The 26,370-nt window shown below is 42.8% G+C and overlaps 1 protein-coding gene across 2 annotated transcripts in view; it reads left to right on the top strand.

Moving 5' to 3' along the window:
• LOC139756034 (discoidin domain-containing receptor 2-like) overlaps positions 1 to 26,370 on the top strand; it is a 1,074,315-nt gene that overhangs the window by 968,225 nt on the left and 79,720 nt on the right. For both annotated transcript variants that reach the window (XM_071674983.1, XM_071674984.1), the window contains 3 exons: positions 4,410 to 4,617; positions 18,202 to 18,339; positions 20,745 to 20,944. In XM_071674983.1, coding sequence (XP_071531084.1) covers positions 4,410 to 4,617; positions 18,202 to 18,339; positions 20,745 to 20,944 — 546 coding nt within the window. The remainder of the gene's footprint in view (positions 1 to 4,409; positions 4,618 to 18,201; positions 18,340 to 20,744; positions 20,945 to 26,370) is intronic.

The raw sequence follows: 26,370 nt of genomic DNA, 5'->3' as shown, positions 1-26,370 counted from the left end.
CTGTCTCTCGTGTTAGCAAGGTACCGCAAGGAAACAGACGAAAGAATGGCCCAATCCACCCACATACACATGTATATATATAAACGCCCACACACGCACACATTCTTAACTATACATTTCAACGTATACATACATATACATATATACACATGCACATATTCATAAAAGCTGCCTTCATCCCTTCCCGCCGCCACCCCGCCACACATGAAATGATATCCCCCGTCCACCCGCATGTGCGCGAGATAGCGTTAGGAAAGGACAAGAAAGGCCACATTTGACCACACTAACACTCTAGCTGTCATGTATAATGCACCGAAACCACAGCTCCCTTTCCACATCCAGGCCAAACAAAACTTACCATGGTTTACCCCAGACGCTTCACATGCCCTGGTTCAATCCATTGACAGCACGTCGACCCCAGTATACCACATCGTTCCAATTCACTCTATTCCTTGCGCGCCTTTCACCATCCTGTATGTTCAGGCCGCGATCGCTTAAAATCTTTTTCGCTCCATCCTTCCACCTCCAATTTGGTCTCCCACTTCTCCTCGTTCCCTCCACCTCTGACACATATATCCCCTTTGTCAATCTTTCCTCACTTATTTTATGTGACCAAACCATTTCAATACACCCTTTTCTGCTCTCTCAACCACACTCTTTTTATTGCCACGTATTCCCTGCGTGTCGCAGAAGGCGACTAAAAGAGGGGGGAGCGGGGGGCTACAAATCCTCCCCTCCCGTTTTATTTTTTCCAAAAGAAGGAACAGAGAAGGGGGCCAAGTGAGGATATTCTCTCTAAGGCTCAGTCCCCTGTTCCTAACGCTACCTCGCTAACTCGGGAAATGGCGAATATGTATTATATATCGTTAATGGGATGGCCTTGATTAGGACCTCGGCTGCCCGTGCCGTCTCAACTAACATTACAAACATAATAACTCAATTCATCAACTCTGTAAATACCGTCGAACAAGACTCGTGCGTCTTGCAGCCGCTGGATATGTTTCGAGGATCTGTTGACCAAACAGCAAAAGTGGCGGACGGTAAGGTTGATGAAAGTACTACAATACTTTGACCATTTGAACCCCAACCTATCAGTTGGCCCTGGTGACTTAGCACCAAGATAGCAGATGGAGGTGAGACGGCAATAGTTATTTCCGATAACGAGAATATATAACAAATAACTAACATAGAGTTAGGTACCTAAAGACTGCAAGTTGGCGACTGTCACCCCTATTATAAAAGATGTGCCTTGATTTACCGCCCAATTAGCAACACGTCAGTCCCAGGTAGAAGAAATGATGCAACAAAATCGTGACTTTTTAGATTACGAAACGACCAGCGTGGCTTTCGCTACAAAATATCCTGTATGATGAATTTAATGAAATTCTTAACTGTTTTAGATGACAACTGGGACTCAAAAATAGCCCTTGATGTAATATATCTTTCAGAAAGCATTCGATAGAGTGACACGGGGGAGATTTACAACGTAAATTGCAGTCACATGGAACAGGGGACGAATTATGGTCATGGACTGAGTCACCGACTGTATGCTACGTGTAGCTTCAGATGACGAAGGCGCGGACTGGCTGCCCGTGACCAGTGGTGTACCACAGGGATCGGTCCTTGGGTCTAGACTTTTCATAAGGTACATCAGTGCTCTGCAACTGTAGGGCTCGTACTGTAGATCTACAAGTTTGCGGGTGATACAGAACACTAGGTTGTAGTACTTAGGCAGGACTTAGATAATCCAAGATATTCTTTTAATTGGCTAAAACAGTGGTAAATACATGCCAGATGAAGGTTGATGTAGATAAATTGAAAACAGTACACTTTGGAAATAAGAATACGAAACACTACTATCATATATATATTATAGAAATCCGCGAAGTAAAGTGAATGAAGAGATGTATCTTGGATTTGGTAGAAGTGACAGCCGGGAGTATATTAGACTGTCTATGGTACTAAGTTTCATAGCTTGAAGTAATTCTGACCTGTTACAGCGTTCAAACTTGACCTTGAATGTGCGGTCCTATTCTGGTCGCCAAACTAACAAGAAAGAGGAGGTAAAACTGGAACGGGTACAAGCACGGGCGACAAAACTTCGAGTCCATCTCCGTGAATCTTGGCGTATGAAGAGAGGGTGAGAAGATTCGATCAGGTTTTCCTGCTAGAAGCTTCCACTTTGCAGTGGTCTGAGTCGTTTTCAAAAGATCTTGAATACATTCGACAACGTAAAGGACGAAGATCGCTGTTGAATACAAGACAGTTACCAGGACCAATGAGATAAAACTTAACGTTAAAAGATGTAATATTAACTTGGGTAAAGGTTTCTGTGCTTATCGATGTGTCGCAAACTGGAATACGTTACCGTCAAAGGTTGTCGTTGCAAAGGTTATGAATAACATTAATAAGCGGTTAGACATATCCTTCATCAGTTCAGCCATCACCTGACTGAACACAGGGGGAAAGTTTTGTAATACATATTCACAATGACTCCATTTATTTACATTCTAAATCCTAAGACTACATTGCCTTGCAACACAGGGTGGGGTAATGCATTAAGACTTTCGAGTAGGACTTCCATTTCTTTCTACCCTGTTGAATTCCATGTTGGCGTACTTCAACAATGCATAGTTTTTCTCCCATTATTTTTTTTTTCTTTCGTCCTGCCGGTTGTTGTTGCCGGGGGGAGTGGAGGTTGCAGGGGGGGCGGGGGAAGAAATAGAAGCCTCTTACTCTTCTATACCTACCCCGTCCAGTTGCTATAAGGACATTTGAGATTAAAGTCCAGTAACAGATCACCTAGAGATGGGCCAACGGGGAACTTCTGGTGTCTGTCTTTGCCATGTAAGTCTCTCTCCCTATCTCCCTCTTTTACCACCCCCTTGTTACACCAACACCACCACCACCACCACCGTCTGGCCTCCCCCTCCACACCGGCCCAATCGCCTCGTTCCTCCCCCCGAACCATCTAACACCCGTGACGTCACCACAGGTGGTGGATGATAAGGCATGATGATGGATGGCCCAACGTTATTTAAACCGACTAATTTCCCTATACACACATGGACAAGGCTTATCTGTACACCCCACCAACACTCCAACCGGGAGGAGAAAATTCTCCCCCATTGACTGATGTGTAAAAAATAGATCTTACTCCATCATCCTGTCCCTCCCTCCTCTCTCTCTCTCTCTCTCTCTCTCTCTCTCTCTCTCTCTCTCTCTCTCTCTCTCTCTCTCTCTCTCTACGCCTCCTTCCCCTCGCTCATCCTCCCATCTTCACTGTTCCAAAATTAGACCAGGACTCATCTGTCGTAGTGGACGCTCGCCGCTTGTCCCCTCGTCCGTGTTCTATTTATTGAACCCTCCCCTCCTCACCCCCCCCCCTCCTACCTACCCACTCCCCAGGGACAACACCCCCCCCCCCCCCCCCGTCCCACGATCTTGCCCACGGGTTGGGGGCATATGTGAGCTTGTATTGTAAATGGCTATTGTGGGTTTCTTGCGATGGAGGGAGTGTGTGTGTGTGTGTGTGTGTGTGTGTGTGATGCTGGGGGCCAGACGGTGGGCTGAAAGACTTTCATGATCTCGCAAATAGAAACTATGTTTTCTATCGTGTTGTTTATTCGAACCCCAGGTGTTCTCTCCTCTGATGTTCTTTAAACCCCTTCCCCACAACACAATGATGACGTAGTGTTCTGTGCTGTGTTCTTTTAACCCCTTATGATACTGACTTGTTCTCAGGTTCTTTCTACATGTGTTCACCATCCCTTTAAGGATGTTCAGTTGTTCTCCAGTCCATTCATGCAATTGTTCTTTAATGTATAAATTACTTAGATATTCCTTAGTTCTCTCTTTCACTATTCTTTACCCCTTTCCTCTACATGATGCTAAGATGTTTTCTAATTCTCTTTTGAAGGCAGTCCTACCATCACATGATGTTCTCACTAACTACAGTTTCCCCATAACACTGATACTAATACAGGTGTCATGTGCACCAGCAAGTGTCTTGCCGTATTGACCCTACACCTGCGGCTCTCTCTCTCTCTCTCTCTCTCTCTCTCTCTCTCTCTCTCTCTCTCTCTCTCTCTCTCTCTCTCTCTCTCTCTCTCTCTGTTTAAACTCCATATTCCAGATTTTGCTTTTAATTTTTCTCCGGGTTATCTGTCTACCTATGTTATATATCTCCATATGCCTCTTTGTCTGTCTTCTTATGTGGCTGTCTATTAACCTATCAACCTATTTACTTGTAAGTATCTTTCTAGCTATGAATGTGTCTGTATCTAAAATTGTCTCTCTCTCTCCGACACACTTTGTCCTCAGCACTTCTGGCCACCTCTCCGTTCAGGAGAGCAACACAGATCCTCACCTCACATTAACCTTCCCCCCTTCCCCGTGTCTCTCGCCAGGTGTTCTCTCGGGCGCGGGTGTTCTTCAGCGTGGGCGGCCGCTACTTCAGCGCCCACCCGGTCGACTACAACTACATGGAGGACGAGGTCTCCGAGTACGCCCGCAACGTCACCATCAAACTCCACCAGCGCGTCGGCAAGTACGTCAAGATCCAGCTCTTTTACGAGGCGCGTTGGATCATCATCTCCGAGATCTTCTTCGTCTCCAGTGAGTGTTGAAGGGGGCGAGGATGAGGGATTGACAGTCTGAGGAGGAGGAGGAGGAGAGAGGAGGAGAGGAGATACAAGAGGAAGTGGAGGTGGAGAAGTTTGGAGGGGGGGAGGTTCGTGGAACAGTATTAGCCATTAAGGTAGAGAGTTGAGGGGTGGGTTGGTGTTAGAGTAATGTAATAGGGAAAATGAGCTACAAGAACGAAGAAAGGAGGATAGTAGAGTGGAGTGGGTATCAGGGTGGTGATGAGACCTACCAGACAGGTCGGCCTTTGAATACTTAATACGTCCGCTGGATATCTCCATTAAGGCCAGGTTGAGTGCGTGTCAAAATGTCTGTCGGCACATGTTTGGACGAGATCCAAAAAAAAAAATTACACATATATATATATATATATATATATATATATATATATATATATATATATATATATATATATATATATATATATATATTACGCACACACACGTGTGGTAAGAAGTGTGTGGCTGAGAGAGCAGAAGAGAGTGTGCTTGAATGGTTTCGACATAAGGAGAGAAAGTGGGAGGAGAGAGGTTGACAAAGAGAATATATGTGTCAGAATGGAGGGGACAAGGAGAAAGGAGATACCGAATTGGAAGTGGAATGATGGAGAGAATAAGGTTTTGAGTGCTCGGGGACTGAACATGAAGGAAGGTGATGACGGGATAAATTGCATTGGAGCGATGTGGTATACAGGGAGTGACTTGCTGTCATTGGACTGAAACAGGGCATATGAAGCAGCCAGAGAAAACCACAGAAAAGGTATGTGAGGTCTGGTTGTAGGTAGGGAGCTGTGGTTTCGGTGCATTACACATGACAGCTAGAGAATGGATGTGAGCGAAAGTGATCCCTTTAAGTCTATTTAAAGCGCTAACTGCGGGAAACTGCAAACAGTTATGAAAGAAGAAGAAAGTTGTATATTACTGTTAGAACAAAAAACTGACCCGACTCTATACCCAAGGGTCGAAAACGTCGTGTTGGAGGATCGTACCGTCGTATTCATGGGATCAGGACATAAACGTCCAACATACCGATTGAATTCAACATAAGTAATACCCTCAACGACATGTGCAACATAGCCTCTTGAATCCCATACACAGGCCCGAGTTTTTAGGATGGTGTTCGTATGCTTACCAGTGGTGCATATCGGTGCGACCTGCTTCGTGGCGATGTGCCACCTCGCCTTACATAATCGATCGGGTATGGCCCACGGGGAGGTAGGGAGCGCCCTGGCTGATGAGCCTATCGCCTGACAGCCATCATGAAATAGGTAACAGGTTAAGACGCGCGGGGACTGAGGAAATGGAATCTCCCGGTTTACTGACCTTTGTGTAAACTGGTCGGGTGAGAGAGAGCCCAGCCGTCTCTCTCTCTCTCTCTCTCTCTCTCTCTCTCTCTCTCTCTCTCTCTCTCTCTCTCTCTCTCTCTGTTCTTTGTTGTTACTCTACATTTTCCCGCGGTAAGCGCTGCGCGCTAGCCATTACCCCTGTCGTTTGGCAAAACTCTCGGTGGAAAGTACTCGTCACTTTAAGATCTCGGTCTCAGTAGACCTTACTAAGAGAGATGATGATGGAGAGATGATTGACTAAGAATATTTCCTACGTTAGTACCCTCTGGCCTGGTTGTGTAAAAGCCTATGTAATTACAGTATCTGTAGAGCGAAGTGATCCCAGTGCACGTTCCATGCATTCTCTCTCGATCTGGACACATTTTGAAGGAAGGGTTCATTGTGTGGCTGTGTAGGCTCGTGGAGGTGGTCTTGTACTGCATGTAGACACATCGAAAGCACAACGGTGCTCTGTTCCCTCACTTGTTTATCAACGAAACAAAGAATGAAAAAATAGGCGTAGATGTAGACTCGTTTACTAAGCATTTAAGGTAGTCAGGGAGCTTGTATTCTGTTTCGATGAAGTGGGTTTGATTTCGGGGTTTTATTTCTTCTTTTCTTACTCTTTAAATTGAAAATAGTTGGACCTATTTTTATATCATCAATTTAGAGATCCAGTGTCATGCGTTTCTTAAGTCTAATCGAAGAATGCGTACATAAGACCTTTGTTAACTGAATAAAATTGTTGACGTGTCTTTTTGTGCTTACATGAGCGGGATTTTATATTTTTCTAAAATATGTCCCCTTAACGAAAGGAAGATATTACGGTTCGCATTTTAATGCATATCGATTAACAATTTGCTATGGCTCATTTTTTTTTTCTTGAGTCATTGAGTCATAAAATATCATACTGAAGGCTTTTCTTACTTCATTACCCGCCTAATGTCCTATGTAATGGCATTGAGGAACCACAGGTCCGCAGTCGTTAAGAAATATATGAGCGTTCGTGATGAATCCAAGGCTTGATAACATGAGTGATCTAGCCAAAATACAACCAGTAGATCACTGATCAGAAATGTAAAACGCAAATATGTATATAAGAAGCAAACCACAGTTCATAGAGAGTAAAAAGCGAGGGAAACCACTATAAACGGTACAGATTAACAATATCATGACTGGTAATATGAGCTTCAACCTAAATACAAAATATGGATATAGAAATATAAGGAAAAAACATTACAAAAGAGGAAACACAGAACATTCGTACTCGAACTAGGAATATAGACAGTCCATCGCTAAATACACTAAGTCAAGCCAAGCGAGACCGTTATTGTTCGGGTGTGGCGTTGAGGTTAGGTTGGGCTCGTCTGATGCTCTCTAACCTTCGTAACGCAAGACCGGGTTGGTCAGCGACTCGTATTAACTTATATGCATTAGAGAAAACCTGCTCCCAGCACACACACACACACACACACACACACACACACACACACACACACACACACACACACACATATATATATATTGGACTATCGCATGCTTACCAGATGGCGTCATATCTACGTCTCTTCGTTGTATACCAACTGACTGTTATATTTCTGTCTTGTATCTCCCTTGATTATGTGATTATTACACGAAAGTGCACTTGCAAACTTATCGTTTCCGTGGACTCATAGGAATATATATATATATATATATATATATATATATATATATATATATATATATATATATATATATATATATATATATATTTTTTTTTTTCAAACTTCGCCATTTCCCGCGTTAGCGAGGTAGCGTTAAGAACAGAGGACTGGGCCTTTGAGGGAATATCCTCATCTGGCCCCCTTCTCTGTTCCTTCTTTTAGGAAAATAGAATATATATATATATATATATATATATATATATATATATATATATATATATATATATATATATATATATATATATATTATGTATGAAACTCACAGAGATAATTTGTCAAAGTCGATGGCTGAATATCTGAAAGTGACGCATGTTAGACCTCCATTAACCGGAAAACCATCTGTAAACCGAAGTATTTCCAGATAAAACGGCTGAGTATGTAGATTTCTTTAATTGCGTACCCTTAGCTAAAAAGAAAAGTTTCTCCCAAATTATTTTCGGTTAACAGATTGTTATATTTAGAAAGGTTTTGCTGTACTTGCAGAGTAGGTAATATATCCGCCCGCTAATTGACTCGTTAAGAGTCTTAGTTAATGTGTTAACGTGGATTAACGTTTATCATTCAGGACTACTGCTAATGTCCAGTGGCAACAAAGTTCTTGAATTATTAGATTTCTTAATGGATTATCGTATCATTTTTTTACCCCAGTGGGAATCTCCGTCGGCTCGTGGTAAGAATTAAATTCCACTGATTTCAGGCTGTAGATTTACAATGAGGAAAAGCTGAAGCATCCAATATACAGTGGGAAACATGTAGAACACCCCATATACAGTGGGATGCATGTAGAACACCCTGTATACAGTGGGATGCATGTAGAACACCCTATGTACAGTGGGAAACACATAGAACACCCTATATAAAGTGGGAAATACGTAGAACACCCTATATACAGTGGCAAACATGTAGAACACCTTATATACAGTGGGAAACGTGTAGAACACCCTATATTCAGTGGGAAACGTAGAACATTCAGTATAGCGTGGGAAACATGAACACCCTATATACAGTGGAAAACATGTAGAACACCTTGTATTCAGTGGAAAACTTGTACAACAACCTATATATAGTGGAAAATATGAAGCCATTGTTGGAGTAATAGTGTTGGAGCAGCTAGTGTTGAAGTAGTTAGTGATGGAGAAGCCATTGTTGGAGTAGATAGTGTTGGAGCAGCTAGTGTTGAAGTAGTTAGTGATGGAGAAGCCATTGTTGGAGTAATAGTGTTGGAGCAGCTAGTGTTGAAGTAGTTAGTGATGGAGAAGCCATTGTTGGAGTAATAGTGTTGGAGCAGCTAGTGTTGAAGTAGTTAGTGATGGAGAAGCCATTGTTGGAGTAATAGTGTTGGAGCAGCTAGTGTTGAAGTAGTTAGTGATGGAGAAGCCATTGTTGGAGTAATAGTGTTGGAGCAGCTAGTGATGGAGCAGCCATTGTTGGAGTAATAGTGTTGGAGCAGCTAGTGTTGAAGTAGTTAGTGATGGAGAAGCCATTGTTGGAGTAATAGTGTTGGAGCAGCTAGTGTTGAAGTAGTTAGTGATGGAGAAGCCATTGTTGGAGTAATAGTGTTGGAGCAGCTAGTGTTGAAGTAGTTAGTGATGGAGAAGCCATTGTTGGAGTAATAGTGTTGGAGCAGCTAGTGTTGAAGTAGTTAGTGATGGAGAAGCCATTGTTGGAGTAATAGTGTTGGAGCAGCTAGTGTTGAAGTAGTTAGTGATGGAGAAGCCATTGTTGGAGTAATAGTGTTGGAGCAGCTAGTGTTGAAGTAGTTAGTGATGGAGAAGCCATTGTTGGAGTAGATAGTGTTGGAGCAGCTAGTGTTGAAGTAGTTAGTGATGGAGAAGCCATTGTTGGAGTAATAGTGTTGGAGCAGCTAGTGTTGAAGTAGTTAGTGATGGAGAAGCCATTGTTGGAGTAATAGTGTTGGAGCAGCTAGTGTTGAAGTAGTTAGTGATGGAGAAGCCATTGTTGGAGTAATAGTGTTGGAGCAGCTAGTGTTGAAGTAGTTAGTGATGGAGAAGCCATTGTTGGAGTAGATAGTGTTGGAGCAGCTAGTGATGGAGCAGCCATTGTTGGAGTAATAGTGTTGGAGCAGCTAGTGTTGAAGTAGTTAGTGATGGAGAAGCCATTGTTGGAGTAATAGTGTTGGAGCAGCTAGTGTTGAAGTAGTTAGTGATGGAGAAGCCATTGTTGGAGTAATAGTGTTGGAGCAGCTAGTGTTGAAGTAGTTAGTGATGGAGAAGCCATTGTTGGAGTAATAGTGTTGGAGCAGCTAGTGTTGAAGTAGTTAGTGATGGAGAAGCCATTGTTGGAGTAATAGTGTTGGAGCAGCTAGTGTTGAAGTAGTTAGTGATGGAGAAGCCATTGTTGGAGTAGATAGTGTTGGAGCAGCTAGTGTTGAAGTAGTTAGTGATGGAGAAGCCATTGTTGGAGTAGATAGTGTTGGAGCAGCTAGTGTTGAAGTAGTTAGTGATGGAGAAGCCATTGTTGGAGTAATAGTGTTGGAGCAGCTAGTGTTGAAGTAGTTAGTGATGGAGAAGCCATTGTTGGAGTAATAGTGTTGGAGCAGCTAGTGTTGAAGTAGTTAGTGATGGAGAAGCCATTGTTGGAGTAATAGTGTTGGAGCAGCTAGTGTTGAAGTAGTTAGTGATGGAGAAGCCATTGTTGGAGTAATAGTGTTGGAGCAGCTAGTGTTGAAGTAGTTAGTGATGGAGAAGCCATTGTTGGAGTAGATAGTGTTGGAGCAGCTAGTGTTGAAGTAGTTAGTGATGGAGAAGCCATTGTTGGAGTAATAGTGTTGGAGCAGCTAGTGTTGAAGTAGTTAGTGATGGAGAAGCCATTGTTGGAGTAGATAGTGTTGGAGCAGCTAGTGTTGAAGTAGTTAGTGATGGAGAAGCCATTGTTGGAGTAATAGTGTTGGAGCAGCTAGTGTTGAAGTAGTTAGTGATGGAGAAGCCATTGTTGGAGTAGATAGTGTTGGAGCAGCTAGTGTTGAAGTAGTTAGTGATGGAGAAGCCATTGTTGGAGTAATAGTGTTGGAGCAGCTAGTGTTGAAGTAGTTAGTGATGGAGAAGCCATTGTTGGAGTAATAGTGTTGGAGCAGCTAGTGTTGAAGTAGTTAGTGATGGAGAAGCCATTGTTGGAGTAATAGTGTTGGAGCAGCTAGTGTTGAAGTAGTTAGTGATGGAGAAGCCATTGTTGGAGTAATAGTGTTGGAGCAGCTAGTGTTGAAGTAGTTAGTGATGGAGAAGCCATTGTTGGAGTAATAGTGTTGGAGCAGCTAGTGTTGAAGTAGTTAGTGATGGAGAAGCCATTGTTGGAGTAGATAGTGTTGGAGCAGCTAGTGTTGAAGTAGTTAGTGATGGAGAAGCCATTGTTGGAGTAATAGTGTTGGAGCAGCTAGTGTTGAAGTAGTTAGTGATGGAGAAGCCATTGTTGGAGTAGATAGTGTTGGAGCAGCTAGTGTTGAAGTAGTTAGTGATGGAGAAGCCATTGTTGGAGTAATAGTGTTGGAGCAGCTAGTGATGGAGCAGCCATTGTTGGAGTAGATAGTGTTGGAGCAGCTAGTGTTGAAGTAGTTAGTGATGGAGAAGCCATTGTTGGAGTAGATAGTGTTGGAGCAGCTAGTGTTGAAGTAGTTAGTGATGGAGAAGCCATTGTTGGAGTAATAGTGTTGGAGCAGCTAGTGTTGAAGTAGTTAGTGATGGAGAAGCCATTGTTGGAGTAGATAGTGTTGGAGCAGCTAGTGTTGAAGTAGTTAGTGATGGAGAAGCCATTGTTGGAGTAATAGTGTTGGAGCAGCTAGTGATGGAGCAGCCATTGTTGGAGTAATAGTGTTGGAGCAGCTAGTGTTGAAGTAGTTAGTGATGGAGAAGCCATTGTTGGAGTAATAGTGTTGGAGCAGCTAGTGTTGAAGTAGTTAGTGATGGAGAAGCCATTGTTGGAGTAGATAGTGTTGGAGCAGCTAGTGTTGAAGTAGTTAGTGATGGAGAAGCCATTGTTGGAGTAATAGTGTTGGAGCAGCTAGTGTTGAAGTAGTTAGTGATGGAGAAGCCATTGTTGGAGTAGATAGTGTTGGAGCAGCTAGTGTTGAAGTAGTTAGTGATGGAGAAGCCATTGTTGGAGTAATAGTGTTGGAGCAGCTAGTGTTGAAGTAGTTAGTGATGGAGAAGCCATTGTTGGAGTAATAGTGTTGGAGCAGCTAGTGTTGAAGTAGTTAGTGATGGAGAAGCCATTGTTGGAGTAATAGTGTTGGAGCAGCTAGTGTTGAAGTAGTTAGTGATGGAGAAGCCATTGTTGGAGTAATAGTGTTGGAGCAGCTAGTGTTGAAGTAGTTAGTGATGGAGAAGCCATTGTTGGAGTAATAGTGTTGGAGCAGCTAGTGTTGAAGTAGTTAGTGATGGAGAAGCCATTGTTGGAGTAGATAGTGTTGGAGCAGCTAGTGTTGAAGTAGTTAGTGATGGAGAAGCCATTGTTGGAGTAATAGTGTTGGAGCAGCTAGTGTTGAAGTAGTTAGTGATGGAGAAGCCATTGTTGGAGTAGATAGTGTTGGAGCAGCTAGTGTTGAAGTAGTTAGTGATGGAGAAGCCATTGTTGGAGTAATAGTGTTGGAGCAGCTAGTGTTGAAGTAGTTAGTGATGGAGAAGCCATTGTTGGAGTAGATAGTGTTGGAGCAGCTAGTGTTGAAGTAGTTAGTGATGGAGAAGCCATTGTTGGAGTAATAGTGTTGGAGCAGCTAGTGTTGAAGTAGTTAGTGATGGAGAAGCCATTGTTGGAGTAGATAGTGTTGGAGCAGCTAGTGTTGAAGTAGTTAGTGATGGAGAAGCCATTGTTGGAGTAATAGTGTTGGAGCAGCTAGTGTTGAAGTAGTTAGTGATGGAGAAGCCATTGTTGGAGTAGATAGTGTTGGAGCAGCTAGTGATGGAGCAGCCATTGTTGGAGTAATAGTGTTGGAGCAGCTAGTGTTGAAGTAGTTAGTGATGGAGAAGCCATTGTTGGAGTAATAGTGTTGGAGCAGCTAGTGTTGAAGTAGTTAGTGATGGAGAAGCCATTGTTGGAGTAATAGTGTTGGAGCAGCTAGTGTTGAAGTAGTTAGTGATGGAGAAGCCATTGTTGGAGTAATAGTGTTGGAGCAGCTAGTGATGGAGCAGCCATTGTTGGAGTAGATAGTGTTGGAGCAGCTAGTGTTGAAGTAGTTAGTGATGGAGAAGCCATTGTTGGAGTAATAGTGTTGGAGCAGCTAGTGATGGAGCAGCCATTGTTGGAGTAATAGTGTTGGAGCAGCTAGTGATGGAGCAGCCATTGTTGGAGTAATAGTGTTGGAGCAGCTAGTGTTGAAGTAGTTAGTGATGGAGAAGCCATTGTTGGAGTAATAGTGTTGGAGCAGCTAGTGATGGAGCAGCCATTGTTGGAGTAATAGTGTTGGAGCAGCTAGTGTTGAAGTAGTTAGTGATGGAGAAGCCATTGTTGGAGTAATAGTGTTGGAGCAGCTAGTGTTGAAGTAGTTAGTGATGGAGAAGCCATTGTTGGAGTAGATAGTGTTGGAGCAGCTAGTGTTGAAGTAGTTAGTGATGGAGAAGCCATTGTTGGAGTAATAGTGTTGGAGCAGCTAGTGTTGAAGTAGTTAGTGATGGAGAAGCCATTGTTGGAGTAATAGTGTTGGAGCAGCTAGTGTTGAAGTAGTTAGTGATGGAGAAGCCATTGTTGGAGTAATAGTGTTGGAGCAGCTAGTGTTGAAGTAGTTAGTGATGGAGAAGCCATTGTTGGAGTAATAGTGTTGGAGCAGCTAGTGTTGAAGTAGTTAGTGATGGAGAAGCCATTGTTGGAGTAATAGTGTTGGAGCAGCTAGTGTTGAAGTAGTTAGTGATGGAGAAGCCATTGTTGGAGTAATAGTGTTGGAGCAGCTAGTGTTGAAGTAGTTAGTGATGGAGAAGCCATTGTTGGAGTAGATAGTGTTGGAGCAGCTAGTGTTGAAGTAGTTAGTGATGGAGAAGCCATTGTTGGAGTAATAGTGTTGGAGCAGCTAGTGTTGAAGTAGTTAGTGATGGAGAAGCCATTGTTGGAGTAATAGTGTTGGAGCAGCTAGTGTTGAAGTAGTTAGTGATGGAGAAGCCATTGTTGGAGTAATAGTGTTGGAGCAGCTAGTGTTGAAGTAGTTAGTGATGGAGAAGCCATTGTTGGAGTAATAGTGTTGGAGCAGCTAGTGATGGAGCAGCCATTGTTGGAGTAATAGTGTTGGAGCAGCTAGTGTTGAAGTAGTTAGTGATGGAGAAGCCATTGTTGGAGTAGATAGTGTTGGAGCAGCTAGTGTTGAAGTAGTTAGTGATGGAGAAGCCATTGTTGGAGTAGATAGTGTTGGAGCAGCTAGTGTTGAAGTAGTTAGTGATGGAGAAGCCATTGTTGGAGTAATAGTGTTGGAGCAGCTAGTGTTGAAGTAGTTAGTGATGGAGAAGCCATTGTTGGAGTAATAGTGTTGGAGCAGCTAGTGTTGAAGTAGTTAGTGATGGAGAAGCCATTGTTGGAGTAGATAGTGTTTGGAGTAGCTAATGTTGAAGTAGTTAGTGATGGAGAAGCCATTGTTGGAGTAATAGTGTTGGAGCAGATATTGTTGAAGTAGATAGTGATGGAGAAGCCATTGTTGGAGTAGATAGTGTTGGAGCAGCTAGTGTTGAAGTAGTTAGTGATGGAGAAGCCATTGTTGGAGTAGATAGTGTTGGAGCAGCTAGTGTTGAAGTAGTTAGTGATGGAGTAGCAATTGTTGGAGTAGATAGTGTTGGAGCAGCTAGTGTTGAAGTAGTTAGTGATGGAGAAGCCATTGTTGGAGTAGATAGTGTTGGAGCAGCTAGTGTTGAAGTAGTTAGTGATGGAGTAGCCATTGTTGGAGTAGATAGTGTTGGAGCAGCTAGTGTTGAAGTAGTTAGTGATGGAGTAGCCATTGTTGGAGTAGATAGTGTTGGAGCAGCTAGTGATGGAGCAGCCATTGTTGGAGTAGATAGTGTTGGAGCAGCTGGTGATGGAGCAGTAGCTCGTTCAAGCTTTCAATGTTCGGTCGTTAAGTCCTCAAAAGCCTGTGTGGTGTGACCTTGCAACACAGCAGAGAACGGTCGCGTCTCCCACTGGTGTGGGCTGAGGACACAACATCATGTACTTCTTGTTCATCTGTTGATCTTAGGACAGTGTTAAAGTCAACCTCTTGAGCACGACTGTACGACCTTTGAGCACAGCGGTACGACCCCAAGGGTATGATGGCCTAGCCTTTGGGGGTCAGGTCTAAGCTTAGCCAGGTCGTCATACCCAAGGGTCATGTCGTTGTCTTCAATGACCCTACAGTCATGCTCAAGGGTACCATTGTGCTCAAGGGTCGTACCATTGTGCTCAAGGGCCGTATCATTGTGCTCAAGGGTCGTATCGTCGTGCTCAGGGGTCGTACCGTAGTGCTCAGGAGCTTAATTTGTTATAGAACAAGATACATGGTCTGAACACGCGGCAGCGTCAGCGTGTGTGTGTGTGTGTGTAAAAATAGTCGTACTTTTAACTTCTTGTTGAGGAGAGAGTGATTGGGCCTTGTCCTGTCTATTCTTGACACCAGTCGATAATGTTTTACCGAGTGGCAAGATTACAAGGAGAGAGAGAGAGAGAGAGAGAGAGAGAGAGAGAGAGAGAGAGAGAGAGAGAGAGAGAGAGAGAGATCTAGTTTTGCCATGTCGTATGCTCACGACACTAGACTTTACGTACTTCCCGAAGCTCCACCTATTGCAAGATGTGCATTACATATCAAAGCTGGCGACACGGGGGAAGTATATGTCGTGTTCTACACTCACACCGAAGGAGTAGGTTCCTTGTGTTACAGGGGAAGTATATGTCGTGTTCTACACTCACACCGAAGGAGTAGGTTCCCTGTGTTAGCTGTCACTAACCGAGAGACGTAGTCGACAGAGATTAGGAATTAACTCATAGAAATATTCTATCACTCCACCTTTGGTCTTCGTGGTTGACCTTGATAATGGTTTGGACGCGATATTCGGGACTCCATTTTATTGCCGTGTTATCGACGGTCTGGTTGAATATTGAACATCTTGGGCACGACGGGACGACCCTCCTTCGAGTATCATGGAACGACCTTTGGGTATGGTGGTGCGACCCTTGACCACGAACGGTACGACCCGTTTGGTGTGGTGTTCTGGGTTTTGTAACACGACACTCAATTTAGTCAGATCAAAGGCCAGGCTATCTTATAAATGGGTCGTAGCGTCGTGCTCAAGGGTCGTAGCGTCGTGCTCAAGGGTCGTAGCGTCGTGTTCAAGGGTCGTAGCGTCGTGCTCAAGGGTCGTAGCGTCGTGTTCCAAGGGTCGTAACGTCGTGCTCAAGGGTCGTAACGTCGTGCTCAAGGGGTATCGTCGTGCTCAAGGGTCGTGCGTTTGTGCTGGTAGAGCGCACTGTCATACGTAAAGCTCGTACCGTACCGTCGTTCCCAAAGATCGCACATCTCTTCATCACCGCGGCTCTCCCTCTGATGACGTCACGTCCTCCGTAGGAGCGAGTCGTGTCGTCTTGTGATTGGCCCAGGGGAGGGGCCGGGCTGGGGTTGTGCCACGTCCCTGGTCATTCTGTAATACTTGACATTATACGATCCGGCTGTGAGAGAATACGTCTGGCAGCGAGTTATGGCGAGGGATCTTGTTGTTCACGACATTCGAAACTTTAAAACTTGGGAAAGACATTAAGTATGTATGGATGTGGTGTGTGTGTGTGTGTGTGTGTGATTCACGCCTTCTCACATCTGTTGTGAGCTGGTTGAGGGCAGACTCAGCTCAGGAAATTCATTGAATAAATAATTTTTTTTGGCTTTTTCTCATAAAGATTTTTATCCACTTGATTATTTTTCTCTTCTGTAAAGTCTTTCCTCTTTATTTTATACTAGTTTTATTATCAAATTTTTCAACACTTAACATTTTACTTTCGTATTTTAGGAACTTATTATTTGGCTGTATATATATATATATATATATATATATATATATATATATATATATATATATATATATATATATATATATATTCCTTGACTCACTGAATTTTATTAAATGTAATTATTTCTACATTCAGTAGTTTGCTTAATTATTCTTTTTATCTCTTGTATTTTACTGGAACGTTGTTCGAAATATTATTATGATTTCTGTATTAACACTGCTCACTAATGTGATGATTTGAACTGATATGTAAATGGTGGTAGCGTGATTGGAGGTTTTTTATGTTGTGTTTGTGGCTAATTATATATATATATATATATATATATATATATATATATATATATATATATATATATATATATATATATATATATATATATTTCTTTCATACCATTCGTCATTTCCTGCGTTAGCGAGGTAGTGTTAAGAACAGAAGACTAGGCCTTTGAAGGAATATCCTCACCTGGCCCCCTTCTCTGTTTCTTCTTTTGGAAAATTAAAAAGGAAAACAAAAACAAAAACGGGAGGGGTGGATTTCCAGCCCCCCCGCTCCCTCCCCTTTTAGTCGCCTTGTACGACACGCAGGGAATACGTGGGAAGTATTCTTTCTCTCCTATCCCCAGGGATAATATATATATATATATATATATATATATATATATATATATATATATATATATATATATATATATATATATATATGCTGAACGTTTACTTCACCGTGAAGAGACATATGCAACAATCACTGTAAAGAGAAAATAAAACGGTAGTTCTCTCATTTATCACATCCTTTGTCTGAGGATGTGATAAACGAAAGTACTCACCGTTATATTTTATCTTTCCAGTGGTGATTGTTGCATATATATATATATATATATATATATATATATATATATATATATATATATATATATATATATATATATATGTTATGGTATTCCATGTGTGGCGAGGTGGCGATGGGAATGAATAAAGGCAGACAGTGTGAATTGTGTGCATGGGTATATATATATGTATGTGTCTGTGTGTGTATATATGTGTGTGCATTGAGATGTGTAGGTGTGTATATTTGCGTGTGTGGACGTGTATATGTATACATTGTGTATGGGGGTGGGTTGGGCCATTTCTTTCATCTGTTTCCTTGCGCTGGCTCGCAAACGTGGGAGACGGCGACAAAGCAAAATAAATAAAAAAAAATAAATATGTTACTGAATTTTGGCTTATCTACTGTTCAGGATAATCCTAAGGCCATATACGCCCACCCTATTTATATAAGGTCTTGTCCGAGCCGTTGAACTAGACATACAATGTTATTATATTCTTATGAGAAAGAACTTCACCCACATTTACAATATTCGGAGATGAACCGGTATTTTCTTTTGGGTTTTTAGTGTTGACCAATTTAGTGTTAATGTATATTTGTTGTCTTGTATTTATATATGAATATTATTCGATTAACTGAAATTATTTACTTAATGATGGTAATTAGTGTAATTATATGATTATATTTGATACTGTTGTATTCAGTGATGTAATGTGACGTAACCTTTTGTCCCCGCCCCGCTAGCCCCAGCCCGGGGCAACTTCACGGTGGAGACGGGCGTGGACGACACCCCGCCTGACCCCACGGGGCCTCACCACGACTCCTCCTCCGGCTACATGCACGACGGGGCGCCCCTGGGAGACAAGAACCATCGCAACCTGGGTGAGTGTCATGACCCACCCCTTACTACCTGCCCCGCCACGGGGTGTGGCCTTTTTTTTGTGTGTGTGTGTCCCGGAGTTGCGCGTCTTATACCCCCAGGTCACACATACTACCTCCCACGGGGTCACCCCTCACGGGCTGTACACCTACTGGACTCTGGGTCACACCTACGTCCTCCCCTGGGTGACTCGTCATGCTCCCTTGAGGTCATACCTACTGGACCCTGGGGTCATACCTGCTTCCCTCCGGGGTCACATCTCCTGCCTCCCTCGGGTCACACCTGTTGCCTCTAGGTTCACAGCTGCTGTCCCTCGGGGTCACACGTGCTGTCCTCGGGGGTCATTACCCCATGTGGTCACGCCTGTGTTAACCCCTGGGTTTATACCCTTCCCCCATAAGGTCACACCTGGTGCACCCGAAGGTCATACATACTGCCTCACCTGTAATTAGTAATGTAAGCTATGATAATTAATGAACAATAATACCCATTAATTAATGAACAGTAGTACCCATTGACCCCTTTAGTTACGGCAGTCATGACCAAGAAATGCCATTAGTATTCTTTCTCCCCTATCCCCATGACCCCCATTTGATCACCCTTTACATCACCCATGACCCCCATTTTAATGGAAATGGTGTGTGGCCCGTGGGGTCAGGATGCCTTGGTGATTAATCACAAACGCCACTGATTACTCCCTAATCACTCATTATCGCCCGGGGTAGTGATGAGGGGGGGAGGGGGGGGATTACTCGTTGCCCTGATAGACTCCCCATTTATCTGCGGAATAGCCTATTAAAGTCTCAATTATAGAGCCAGTATCTCCTCCTCAGTGGCGAGGAAGTGGTTGAGCTCGAGGGGTTACACTGCGCTAAGTGACCAATTGTGTTGATGATCATTTCCCGCTAATGACCAGAGTGATCCATTAGACTGCTGTATTATTAATCCAATCAATGCAGCGTGAGTCATGGCTGAATTTGTTCATGACCCATATGCCCCCCATGATCCCATTTTACAAGCACCGTCCATCACCCATTATATCCTATTAACCATCCCTCCATCCCCTGTTACGCCCTGTTGATAATGTCTCCCTTCTTATGAACAGTATTTCTTCTCCCTGTTGTTACCTGTTGTCAGCCCCTTCCCTCCCTGTTAAGAATATATCCTCTCCCTAATACACCCTGTTAGCCATCCCTCCCTTCCCTGATATACCATGTTGGCAGTCCCCTCCCTCCCTATTACTGCCTGTTAACGGTAACTCCCTTACTCTTAACGCCCTGTTAACAGTACTTCCCTTCCCTGTTGCCCCCTCTTACCAGCCCCGTGCTTCCCTGTTTGGAATGCGTCCTTGCCTTATTAAACCCAATTATCGACACCTATTCCTATTACACCTTATTAACAATACCTCTCATGCCTCTTAACCCTATTGAAAATAACTTCCATACCTATTACACCTTATTCCCAATACTTTCTCTCCCTATTACACCCTATTTGCAATACCTCCACTCCCTATTACAACTTATCAGTACCTTCCATACCCATTACAACCTATTAAACATGCTTCCCCTCCCTATTACATCCCATTAACAATACCTCCCATCCCTATTACACCCTATTTACAATACCTCCACTCCCTATTACAACTTATCAGTACCTTCCGTACCCATTACAACCTATTAAACATGCTTCCCCTCCCTATTACATCCCATTAACAATACCTCCCATCCCTATTACACCCTATTTACAATACGTCCACTCCCTATTACAACTTATCAGTACCTTCCGTACCCATTACAACCTATTAAGCATGCTTCCCCTCCCTATTAAATCCTATTAACAATACCTCCCCTCCTTATTACACCCTATTTACAATACGTCCACTCCCTATTACAACTTATCAGTACCTTCCATACCCATTACAACCTATTAAACATGCTTCCCCTCCCTATTACATCCCATTAACAATACCTCCCCTCCCTATTACACCCTATTTACAATACCTCCACTCCCTATTACAACTTATCAGTACCTTCCATACCCATTACAACCTATTAAACATGCTTCCCCTCCCTATTACAACCCATTAACAATACCTCCCATCCCTATTACACCCTATTTACAATACCTCCACTCCCTATTACAACTTATCAGTACCTTCCATACCCATTACAACCTATTAAACATGCTTCCCCTCCCTATTACAAGCCATTAACAATACCTCCCATCCCTATTACACCCTATTTACAATACGTCCACTCCCTATTACAACTTATCAGTACCTTCCGTACCCATTACAACCTATTAAGCATGCTTCTCCTCCCTATTAAATCCTATTAACAATACCTCCCCTCCCCCCTCCCTATTACACCCTATTAATAGTTGCATGCCTGCCTATTCTTCCCTCTAGTGGTGACGGACGTGTCGGAGGAGCCGCGCGGGCAGGAGTACGTGGCGCTGGTGATCGGGGTTTTGGTGGCCGTCATCATCCTGCTGGTGTCGGCCATCCTGCTCATCGTGTGGCGATCGCGGCGGCAGAAGGCGGGCGCCATCAGCCACGACATCTTCACGGGGCCGTACGGCGAGAAGCGCGACATCGTCAACCTCAAGGTGAGCCAAAGGGTTGTGAGGAGGGAAAGGGTGGCAGGGGAAGGGGCAAAAGAAGGGGGAAGGGGGTATTAAGGGTTTTGGGTATCACATCTTCCGTATTCTATGTTGATTCCTGTATGATGATGTGTGTGTGTGTGTGTGTGTGGATATATATATATATATTTTTTTTTTTTTTTTTTTTTTTATACTTTGTCGCTGTCTCCCGCGTTTGCGAGGTAGCGCAAGGAAACAGACGAAAGAAATGGCCCCCCCCCCCCCATACACATGTACATACACACGTCCACACACGCAAATATACATACCTACACAGCTTTCCATGGTTTACCCCAGACGCTTCACATGCCTTGCTTCAATCCACTGACAGCACGTCAACCCCTGTATACCACATGACTCCAATTCACTCTATTTCTTGCCCTCCTTTCACCCTCCTGCATGTTCAGGCCCCGATCACACAAAATCTTTTTCACTCCATCTTTCCACCTCCAATTTGGTCTCCCTCTTCTCCTCGTTCCCTCCACCTCCGACACATATATCCTCTTGGTCAATCTCTCCTCACTCATTCTCTCCATGTGCCCAAACCATTTCAAAACACCCTCTTCTGCTCTCTCAACCACGCTCTTTTTATTTCCACACATCTCTCTTACCCTTACGTTACTTACTCGCTCAAACCACCTCACACCACACATTGTCCTCAAACATCTCATTTCCAGCACATCCATCCTCCTGCGCACATCTCTATCCATAGCCCACGCCTCGCAACCATACAGCATTGTTGGTACCACTATTCCCTCAAACATACCCATTTTTGCTTTCCGAGATAATGTTCTCGACTTCCACACATTTTTCAAGGCTCCCAAAATTTTCGCCCCCTCCCCCACCCTATGATCCACTTCCGCTTCCATGGTTCCATCCGCTGACAGATCCACTCCCAGATATCTAAAACACTTCACTTCCTCCAGTTTTTCTCCATTCAAACTCACCTCCCAATTGACTTGACCCTCACCCCTACTGTACCTAATAACCTTGCTCTTATTCACATTTACTCTCAACTTTCTTCTTCCACACACTTTACCAAACTCAGTCACCAGCTTCTGCAGTTTCTCACATGAATCAGCCACCAGCGCTGTATCATCAGCGAACAACAATTGACTCACTTCCCAAGCTCTCTCATCCCCAACAGACTTCATACTTGCCCCTCTTTCCAGGACTCTTGCATTTACCTCCTTTACAACCCCATCCATAAACAAATTAAACAACCATGGAGACATCACACACCCCTGCCGCAAACCTACATTCACTGAGAACCAATCACTTTCCTCTCTTCCTACACGTACACATGCCTTACATCCTCGATAAAAACTTTTCACTGCTTCTAACAACTTGTCTCCCACACCATATATTCTTAATACCTTCCACAGAGCATCTCTATCAACTCTATCATATGCCTTCTCCAGATCCATAAATGCTACATACAAATCCCTTTGCTTTTCTAAGTATTTCTCACATACATTCTTCAAAGCAAACACCTGATCCACACATCCTCTACCACTTCTGAAACCGCACTGCTCTTCCCCAATCTGATGCTCTGTACATGCCTTCACCCTCTCAATCAATACCCTCCCATATAATTTACCAGGAATACTCAACAAACTTATACCTCTGTAATTTGAGCACTCACTCTTATCCCCTTTGCCTTTGTACAATGGCACTATGCACGCATTCCGCCAATCCTCAGGCACCTCACCATGAGTCATACATACATTAAATAACCTTACCAACCAGTCAACAATACAGTCACCCCCTTTCTTAATAAATTCCACTGCAATACCATCCAAACCTGCTGCCTTGCCGGCTTTCATCTTCCGCAAAGCTTTTACTACCTCTTCTCTGTTTACCAAATCATTTTCCCTAACCCTCTCACTTTGCACACCACCTCGACCAAAACACCCTATATCTGCCACTCTGTCATCAGACACATTCAACAAACCTTCAAAATACTCATTCCATCTCCTTCTCACATCACCGCTACTTGTTATCACCTCCCCATTTACGCCCTTCACTGAAGTTCCCATTTGCTCCCTTGTCTTACGCACCCTATTTACCTCCTTCCAGAACATCTTTTTATTCTCCCTAAAATTTACTGATAGTCTCTCACCCCAACTCTCATTTGCCCTTTTTTTCACCTCTTGCACCTTTCTCTTGACCTCCTGTCTCTTTCTTTTATACTTCTCCCACTCAATTGCATTTTTTCCCTGCAAAAATCGTCCAAATGCCTCTCTCTTCTCTTTCACTAATACTCTTACTTCTTCATCCCACCACACACTACCCTTTCTAAACAGCCCACCTCCCACTCTTCTCATGCCACAAGCATCTTTTGCGCAATCCATCACTGATTCCCTAAATACATCCCATTCCTCCCCGACTCCCCTTACTTCCATTGTTCTCACCTTTTTCCATTCTGTACACAGTCTCTCCTGGTACTTCCCCACACAGGTCTCCTTCCCAAGCTCACTTACTCTCACCACCTTCTTCACCCCAACATTCACTCCTCTTTTCTGAAAACCCATACTAATCTTCACCTTAGCCTCCACAAGATAATGATCAGACATCCCTCCAGTTGCACCTCTCAGCACATTAACATCCAAAAGTCTCTCTTTCGCACGCCTGTCAATTAACACGTAATCCAATAACGCTCTCTGGCCATCTCTCCTACTTACATAAGTATACTTATGTATATCTCGCTTTTTAAACCAGGTATTCCCAATCATCAGTCCTTTTTCAGCACATAAATCTACAAGCTCTTCACCATTTCCATTTACAACACTGAACACCCCATGCATACCAATTATTCCCTCAACTGCCACATTACTCACCTTTGCATTCAAATCACCCATCACTATAACCCGGTCTCGTGCATCAAAACCGCTAACACACTCATTTAGCTGCTCCCAAAACACTTGCCTCTCATGATCTTTCTTCTCATGCCCAGGTGCATATGCACCAATAATCACCCACCTCTCTCCATCAACTTTCAATTTTACCCATATTAATCGAGAATTTACTTTCTTACATTCTATCACATACTCCCACAACTCCTGTTTCAGGAGTATTGCTACTCCTTCCCTTGCTCTTGTCCTCTCACTAACCCCTGACTTCACTCCCCAGACATTTCCAAACCACTCTTCCCCTTTACCCTTGAGCTTCGTTTCACTCAGAGCCAAAACATCCAGGTTCCTTTCCTCAAACATACTACCTATCTCTCCTTTTTTCACATCTTGGTTACATCCACACACATTTAGGCACCCCACTCTGAGCCTTCGAGGAGGATGATCACTCCCCGCGTGACTCCTTCTTCTGTTTCCCATTTTAGAAAGTTAATACAAGGAGGGGAGGATTTCCGGCCCCCCGCTCCCGTCCCCTCTAGTCGCTTTCTACGACACGCGAGGAATACGTGGGAAGTATTCTTTCACCCCTATCCCCAGGGATAATATACATATATATATACATATACACACACACACACACATATATATATAATAATAATAATAATAATAATAATAATAATAATAATAATAATAATAAATAATATATATATATATATATATATATATATATATATATATATATATATATATATATATATATATATATATATATAGCTCGTGAGTAATTCTAAACTCATACCATCGCTCAAGATGAGTAAAAGACTTGGAATATGCTCAATGAATGACCACATTTGGGTATGAAAGTATACCTAATATGGTATACTTGTATGTCGAAAGTGACAGCATCTCGGATTCCTTGAGTTACCCCGTTAAAGTAGAGACTGTCACTACGTTTTCTGTTCCCATGCAAATCATCGAGTAATGCTTTTAAATAAATAGTTCTACAGGAGCTTGCTATGGCGACTAGCAGGGTATGATTTTTGCCCCCAAGGCTTGTGGGGAAGGTTTGATTACGTGTATATAAAACTTGTGACATTTGAATGGTTGATACAGTGAGGAGGAATAGTGAATATTACTCCTATGTGAGTATTACCTATTTGTGAGACAGACGGGTGGTAACCTTAGAATCCTCGAGACGAAGGAGCGAGGACCACGTAAAGATGGAGGAATGAGAGAGTAAGAAAGTAAGAGAGAAAGGAAGAGGAATAGAAAGAGAGCAGAGAAAGATGCACTCACGATTATTATTATTATTATTATTATTATTATTATTATTATATTTTTATTATTACTACTATTATTGTTATTATCATTATTATTATTATTGTTGTTATTCCATATTTGTTCACTGTTTACCGCGTTAGCGAGCGAGCGCTAAGATCCGAGTAAAAAAAATGCCTATTTCGCTCACATAGTAATAATAATAATATGATAATAATGATAATGATGATAATAATAAGAATAAGAATAATATTATTATTATTATTATTATTATTATTATTATTATTATTATTATTATTATTATTATTATTTTTACTATTATTATTATTATTATTATTATTATTATTATTATTACTATTATTATTATTATTATTATTATTATTGTTTACGTTGTTTTACTAAAATCTCTCCTATAACGTTGGGCCCAGCCGTTGACCGGGTCTTGCTCCTGATAAATGTGAGGGCCATTCATCTTGCTCCGTGACCCCCGTGTCTGTCCGTTGTGGCCCACAGATATTGGCACTAGTGGCACGACCTGTGTGTGTGTGTGTGTGTGTGTGTGCTTTAAGGAATCTATCTTTTTGCTCTCTTCAGTGGGATTAACGAGCCACTGGAACTGTCCCTGAGGTTACGACATTTTCCAACGTTCTCTCTCTCTCTCTCTCTCTCTCTCTCTCTCTCTCTCTCTCTCTCTCTCTCTCTCTCTCTCTCTCTCTCTCTCTCTCTCTCGTTCAGTGTTTTATATTTTCATCTTTTGAATACTTATAAGTGTTTATATAATATAGGCCTAACCCCTGGAGCACGATGGTACGACCCTTGAGCACGACGGTACGACCTCGAGCACGACCCCTACGACCCTTGGGTACGACGGGGACCTGTAACCTGATCCCTTAATGGTCGTACTTCGTGCGTAGCGTGTCGTGCTGTCGTGCCTTAGGGTCGTGCCGCCGTAGTCAGGGTCGTACCGCCCTGCTAATAGAGTCAATTAGCCATACTAATTAACCATTAATATGTTTTCTAGAGTACCTTTAAATATGATGATATTCGGTAGATTTTAAGGTTCAAGTTTAAGGTTAGATTTAAGGAGAACGTTTGCATGGTTTGCCATTTAACTCATCTCTCTAGAAGTGAACATCTTGACCTCTTTTTTTTTGCATTCCATTTGACCTTCCCGTGTCTTGATTCATTAAAAAGCAAAATCGACTGAACGCATGGCCATTTTTCATATATATATATATATATATATATATATATATATATATA

Source organism: Panulirus ornatus, chromosome 20 (genome assembly GCF_036320965.1).
Source record: "Panulirus ornatus isolate Po-2019 chromosome 20, ASM3632096v1, whole genome shotgun sequence".
Classification (NCBI taxonomy): domain Eukaryota; kingdom Metazoa; phylum Arthropoda; class Malacostraca; order Decapoda; family Palinuridae; genus Panulirus; species Panulirus ornatus.
Note: the sequence above shows the minus strand (reverse complement) of the source record. Positions and strands in the feature narration are given on the sequence as shown.